General features: G+C 44.0%; 1 protein-coding gene across 1 annotated transcript; it reads right to left on the bottom strand.

Annotated features, from left to right (window-relative positions):
• Window positions 1-775: 775 nt before the first annotated feature.
• C2H3orf38 (chromosome 2 C3orf38 homolog) lies at window positions 776-5,981 on the bottom strand. Its single transcript, XM_059466199.1, has 3 exons — window positions 5,849-5,981; window positions 4,318-4,538; window positions 776-2,602 (listed from the first exon to the last, which is right to left on the bottom strand). Exons 1-3 carry the CDS (start codon window positions 5,979-5,981, stop codon window positions 2,027-2,029), a joined length of 930 nt encoding a protein of 309 aa, XP_059322182.1. The 3' UTR covers window positions 776-2,026.
• Window positions 5,982-7,192: the final 1,211 nt, after the last annotated feature.

Raw genomic sequence — 7,192 nt, 5'->3', positions numbered from 1 at the left:
AAGCTACTGAGACAGATAATGCATTGCAAGAAAACAGCAAGCAAGAAGCATCTTGTGACAGGGGAACATAAAAGGTTTCCTGTCATAATAAAGACAATTATAACAGGAAAAACCCAAGCAGAATAAAAAATTAAAGAGATGAAGATTATTTGACACCTTTTACAAACTCCTGAATACACTTAAAACATTCATTTCATGGGCAGCATCCAAAGGAAGCACAGAGGGACACGATTTCCATTGCTTAACGTTCAGAAAGTTCCATGTACTTTGCTGCAAATCAGAATTTTGTTTTTTATCAAATTATTTACCAGAGAGAGATCTAGAAAGCACACATTTAGCATTGCAGCTTCAGTGGTAGTGATAGACATAAGAAACTGTTATTGAAAACATTTGTTGTGGTAAGAAACAGAGGAAAATGGATGACAACAGTTATGAAGAAATTTTTCTTCATTTTTTCAACCTCCTAAATACAACTAAAATATCCAGTGCTTCCAATGGTAAATCAACAATTAATTCCTTCAGCTCTGAACAGCAGCTTCTAAAAAGAGGGATGAAATCACTCCTGTAAAAATTTCAGCTTTTTGAAACTTGTCCAGCTCCATTTAAACAAGTCCTAACTTTTCCCTTAAAGTCAAGGTTAAGCCAAAACCTTTACCACACAGTCAATGTTCTTCTACTCTTAAAACATTCTGTCTGTGTCAATGACTTGAAAATTGAATTTGGAACTCTAAGTTTATTCTAAACAATAGAAAAATTAGAAGCCACAACTCAGTTGTTTATTGAGAAAGAACATCCCAACACAGTATATGAACTTTTGCTTAGAAAAGAAATTAATTTAAGGAGAAAGCAAGATTCTGACTGTTCACAAAGATCAGTTCTGTGCATACCCGAACCTTCTTGTTTCCTCTCACCCAGCCATACTTCACCAACACACACCTGGGAACAGTTCTTCTCCTTCTGCTAAAGTTATGGGGAATGTTTATGTTTTCAGAACTTTAAACAGTGAAGACAGAAAATTAAAACAAAATTCCCAAACAATCAAACAAGATGCAGAAAAAGAAGTTTTCACCTCACTTCACCTCTAATCCCCTATAAATAAACACAGCAAAAAAAAATCAAGTTTTACACTGGCAATAATTTAATAATTTCCTATTATTAAGTAGTAATTGGATAACTTTTCTTAGTGTGACCTATCACTGTAACCACCCAGTGGTAACAAATGGACTTTCAGTACCTGTAATAAAACAGCTCAGAGTAAACAAAATACTTATTTTGAGAAAACATACAAAAATCAAAACTATTACATTAAAAACTCTCTTGTAATTACATACAAAATAACTATCAGAGCATTTGGTTCATACAGTGTTGCTGCAAGTTTTGAAATCAAGTTGTTGATCCAACCCAGTCAGTGCTAGAAGTGGGCATCCATCTCAAGCCTGTCTGCTTGGGGACACAGACAGAAAAGATTCTGTGTGTTCAAGACAAAACTGGAACCATAAGGTAAAAGGATAGGAAGCAATCAGTGCAAAGAAGCTAAAAAAAAGACTCCAACAATGCCAAGTTCCCTGCACTGTCCCATTAAAACACATTTAGAACATCCACAGCAGCTGCCTCCATTCACAGTGTTTTGTTTTGGGTTTTCTATTGGTTTTCCTGGGACTCAGATGTCCATTTAAACACGTAGCCCTCCCAGATTTCCACAGCCAGATGCAATGACTTCCTGCTACAGCTCAGGCGAGAGTGTCAAATGGTGTCTTGAAGAGAATGGGCAGTTTGTGAACCCCTCATTACACATGGCTGCCAATCCATATTTAAATGCAACCATGAATAACCAAACTCCACTCTAATAACAGTGCAAAACCTGAAGGAATACCCATGAAATATTTGTTAGCTCTTGGAAAGTGCCTACAAGCATCACTTGTGTTAATACCCTGTATCTCAGCCTGCCACTTAGCAAATCTTACTCAGAGAAGAGAAACTGCATGGCAGCAACAACCCAGCCCCTCAGCCAGCTGTGACAAAATGCTCAGAATTTCTGAGGTTCAAACACAGTCAGTTCATTCCCATCATAGAACTCTCTCAGTTGGTTTGACTCATATTTTATGGAAGGTGGTTCCATTTGCATCCCAGGCTCCAGAGCGTTCTGCCCTACTATTTTAAGGTTCACCAGTTTTATCTTCCAGGTGTTATTCCTCATGGGGCAGCTGATGAGCCCAAAGATTTGCTCAAAGATACCCAAACAAGTGTTGTCTCTGTGAACTGTGCCAGCCACTGCCACCAGCACCAATCCATGAGGGGACATGGCACATTTCAGGCCACTGGAATGCAAATTTGGGTTGAAGAGGAGACATTCTTCTTTAACCAAGGACAGCAGGCGCAGGCTCACCATGTCTGCACCCACATATTGTTCCACGTTTTTTTCCAAAGTGTTGTAACAGAACTTCAGTTTGGCATCCTCCCAAAAGTGCTGTGGTCCCCATGTTGCTTCAGATTTTACTCCCAAAGGGTGCTGAGAGTTCAGGAGTTCAAAGTACCACTGGCAGAATTCTCCTCCTAGACCAACAATGTCATCTTGTGGTGACTTCTGTCCACTTCCATGACTCTGCAGTCAAGCAAATTTTTTTCGTTAGAACTGTTCAGCAAGATTATCATTTAGAAAAACATCAGATCATGCACATACTTAGATTAAACCTTTTAAGAGAGTGCCTGAAGAGAAATACCAAAGTAAAATCTCATTTATTTTTACCAACATGATCATCTAATGTAGAGAACCAGGACAGGTTCTTGGAATTACACCCAGAAAGTGCTTCACTGTCTTGGGCTCTTTACAAACAAAGAGGAAAATCCTGGTTCTACTGAAAAAGAGCAAGGAAAGGATGTAAATTGACATTTTTTGGAACTAAATGTACAGGAACTTGGTAGGTCTTCTCAGTATTTATGACTTGACAGCAAGACGTTTTTTAGAAATAAATCAAATATCAAGTTTGCTAACACCAAAGTCTGGTAAGTATTAAATTGTGTTATAAGCACTAAGCAATTAAGTCTGGAGAATTCTGTATAGAAATGCAGTATTTGCTTCACTACAAGTTGAAATTAATTTCCAATTCTGTTACATGGCTTAGGGCTTCCCATTTCTTCAAAGTGGTGAAGAGACAAGAATTAAGATAAAACAAATGCAAAGAAAGATGTGATAAATAACTCAACTGACTTTCTTTTAAATTTATGAATGTGTTTCAAGTATTTCATTTATGTACCATTAACCACAGAATTTTGTTAAGAGAAACCTTTCTTTTTTCTCTAATTATGCACACAGAAAATTGTTTTGAAAACAATTCACAGCTAAATGCTAACTGTCATCAGTTAATCCCTGAGTGAAAGCTCAGTGCAAGAGATTCTTAACAGGGACAGAGCTCTCACAGCCCAGGAGGTGGGGCTGCTGCCCATGAGGGTTCTGAACTACAGCAAGGGGGCCAACTAGAACCACAAATTAACTTCTTCAAGTTCATTACACCATGAGGATTTGCTAACTGGCAAAAGTTTTTACTTCCAAACAAGCTATTAACGCCAAAATACATTTCCTTACACTGTATTAAGTGTTACAAATTCATGGACAAATTTTGTTCAGCTCTTTCTGCCTCACATGGAATTCATTGCTGCAGCTCAAGAGAACAGCTCTTACTCAGCTGAATGTTTGTTGCTTTTCCTTCTGATCAAGAGACATCTGCATGGACATTTTTTAGATCTCAAAGAGGAAATAATCATCTAAAATACAGGGGTAAGGAACGTGTCTTCTGTTCCCACCAGTGTTCTGTTGTAGGTTTTCCAGATCTTGGGGGCAGGCATTCCTCACTACAGCTCTGAAGAGAGCTCACCATAACGATGAGTTCAGTTGTTTGGAAAAACAGGAAAATAAATGGTACTGACCTGCCACTGCTGGAAACAGCACATTTAATCAATATATAAACTCAGTAAAACCCCAAAGGCCCTTGCAGGATTTCTGTGCCATTCTTACTGTTTTCAGTTGCCCCTCAACTCACAAAACTACTTGTGAATAACTTCTATTTTAGTCTATAAGACAATCTAAAAACTCAAAGCATGGAGAAGACCCCTCACATTAGAGCTCAAACAGTGGGGAAAACAGAACAGACATCTTCACACGTTGTAATTTAAAACCCTACCAAACCCAACTGACACCAAACCAACCAAGAGTTAAAAAGGTTTGGGACCTTCCTACAGGTGCAGAGCCACATTTGCACTGCTCACCCTGTGGAGGCAGCGCTGAGCAGCCGGAGGGTTTCCAGGAGCAGCAGCACTCACCTGCGCAGGAGGTTTCCTGTGCCCTGGCTCCGGGGCTCGAGCCGTGAGCTGCCTGCTCCAGAGCTGCCTCACTCGCTCGATCAGGACGTGTTTCTCCGAGGAGGGAGGCACCGAGATTCCCTGCGCCGCCAAATACTTGAAGATGATTTCTCTGTAGACTTTCCTGCGCCTCAGAAGTTCCTCCACGTTTTGGCTGTACACCAGAATGGCATGAATGGCCTCTGCAAAGAAAGAAATTGAAGTTAGAGTTATCTTCTTTCACAATAAAAACCCAAACCTAAGCTATTTCTTAAACTCCTGAGCTCCAAACACAGCACAAGACAAGGGGGCAGGACATGAAGACAAAAGTTTGTAAACTGAAATCTGGCCTCGTCATCTCAGACACAGAATACACCCAAAAGCTTGCAAATATGCTTCCTGGACAGGAATTCCAGTGACTATTTCAGCAATGCACAGTAGTTTGAGAAAATGAAGCTCCACCTCCTTCCTCCTTCTTGAAGCCTGCTGGAAATGAAACTAAATCTGTTTTACTTCCACACTAATGTGATTACAACTCTCACATTCATAAGAATATGCATCCTAGCACAACAGTGCACTGAGTGGCAACAATAAACAAAATTCAGCTACAAGGCTCTGTGGCAGAAGAAGGAAACATGATAAAACTTAAATTCTCTTTAAAGCAGTTATAGCAGACAGTTCCCACCTGAACTGAGGCTAGCACTTAACAGGGGACCTATAAAACCCCTAAATCTAACCAGAAAGAAATAGCTAAAGCAAAACACAAAAATCTTTTCATTTAACTTACAAACACTGCAAAAAGTAGGGGAAAAAAGGTAAGAGGAAAAAAAAAAACCCAAAACCTACAGGCAAAAGACCTTCCAAAGACATGTATTGGGCAAATCTTACAGGTTTTAGTTACATCACATGAAATATACTCAAGGCTGAGTACAAGCACATATATATTACATATACATACTCATCAGGTGTGTGTATATATATACACACCTGAGGCCACTGGGCAAAAACCCAACAAACCCAGTGGCCACAGGTAACTCATAAAAAATTAATTCTTAGGAAACAAATCTCAACAAAGCAATGGAGGATGGTCACAACTGGAACTGTCCTGCAAAAAAAGTAAGTTCAACGGAGATTTGTATTTTACCCTTTCAAAACCTGAAAGCAAATGTGACTGACGCCACCAGCGAGAGACTCTAGAGCTTTCAATACTTCTAAGCACTAAGGGCCCGGCCGTGCTCGCAGCTCACTGCAGGGGTCTGACAGGACAGAGATGCTCGCGGAGCTGAAGCTTGGCTACGACCCCGTCGCCGTCGCAACCTCCTCGGCCTGAACAGCCCCAAGCTCCGAGCAGCCACCCCCCGGAGCTGCCGGGCCGCAGGAGACCGCTCCCGGCAGCGACCCCGAGCCCTGCGAGCCCCGGGGCAGCCGCAGCCGCCGGGCCCGGGGATGCGAACGCAGGGCCCGGCCCCGCTCGGAACGCCCTGGGCCGGCGGTGCCGGCGCTGCCCGCGCACCTTGGCGGCTCTCCGGGTGCACCAGGCGGTTGGTGACGGTGTCGGTGAGCGCCAGCAGCTCCTCGGTGCGCAGGAGCTCCAGCAGGTCCCAGCACCCCGCCCGCTCCCGCTCGCTCAGCCCCGGGCCCGCCATGGCTGCGCCTCGTGCAGCGCCGAGCGCCCGCCGGAAAGAACGGCCGGCACCGAGGTTCCGCTCGGAGAAACGGTCCGGGGGCGCACAGCGGCTGGAGGCGGGCTGAAATGTATAGATTGTGCGTGTTAAACTCAGTTTAGATCCGAGTCTGTCCTTCCCTTCCAGCCCGCACTGATGTCGTGCTGAGCTCTGGGGAGATGCCGGAGAGCAGCAGCATAGAAAGGGATGTTTGGGTACAGTGGATGGGAGCCGGCCCTGGAGCCAGGGGCACCATCCCTGTGCTGGGGACAGCTTGGACAGGGAGGCGATTGTCCTGGGGACAGCCAGGGGGATTGTCCTGCTCTGCTCTGGGCTGGGACAGCCTTACCTCCAGTCCTGGGGCCCCTCTGGGCACCACGGTTATAAAGCCATTAGAGAGCGTCCATGGGGAAGGGCCTTGAGGAGAAGACGTATGAGGAGGGCTTGGTCTCTTCAGCTGGACAAGAGGAAGACTCTTCTCTCCTGAAGGGAAGAGGAGGGACAGACACTGACCTCTCTGCGGTGACAGTGACCTGAAGTGTCAGGGAAGGTTGAGGCTGGGTATTAGAAAAAGGCTCTTCTCCCCAGCACTAGCCTGGCAGAGCTCAAACAACAGCACAACGGTGCTCGTAGCACAGGGTGTGGCTCTCAGGGTCCCGTGCAGGACCAGGAGTTGGACTCCGTGATCCCTGGGGGTCCCATCCAGATCAGGATATTCTCTGATGTCATCCTATGATTCCTACCACTGGTCACCTCACCTGGACTAAGCCAGAGTCCAATCCACTTGTGCCTGAGGCAAGAACTGCATGTGCCCAAGTGATGCATGGCCCCAGGACAGCATGGCACAGCATCTGTTTAAGGAAAAACAGTCCTATAAGCTAAAGATGCTTTTTGTTACTAAATAAATGCAAGCTCTCAACCTTGTGTTACTCTCCACTTGGCACTGTTTTCTCTGTCAGGGGCAGACAACCAGTGATAGACACTTCATAAAAGGGGAAAGATAGACAAAAGAGGGAGTAAAAGACAGTAGAAGCTTCCACTGAACTAAATATCATAAGCTACACGCTGAGAAAAATAAAGGTGCAAAGAGTGCTTGACCTCTCTGTGGCAGAAAAAGCCAACACTCTGCTCCACGCCATGCTTTAACAGGAATGTGTAAGGAGACCACCTTTTTGTGCTAAAGCTGTCTGTGA

Source organism: Ammospiza nelsoni, chromosome 2 (genome assembly GCF_027579445.1).
Source record: "Ammospiza nelsoni isolate bAmmNel1 chromosome 2, bAmmNel1.pri, whole genome shotgun sequence".
In the NCBI taxonomy this organism is placed as follows: Eukaryota; Metazoa; Chordata; class Aves; order Passeriformes; family Passerellidae; genus Ammospiza; species Ammospiza nelsoni.
Note: the sequence above shows the minus strand (reverse complement) of the source record. Positions and strands in the feature narration are given on the sequence as shown.

Coding starts and splice junctions, on each gene's coding strand:
- C2H3orf38 (XM_059466199.1), bottom strand. CDS start 5,981: ATGGCGGGCCCGGGGCTGAGCGAGCGGGAGCGGGCGGGGTGCTGGGAC. Junction 4,539..5,848: donor GCACCCGGAGAGCCGCCAAG/GTGCGCGGGCAG, acceptor CTTTCTTTGCAG/AGGCCATTCATGCCATTCTG. Junction 2,603..4,317: donor ACAGGAAACCTCCTGCGCAG/GTGAGTGCTGCT, acceptor GCTTGACTGCAG/AGTCATGGAAGTGGACAGAA.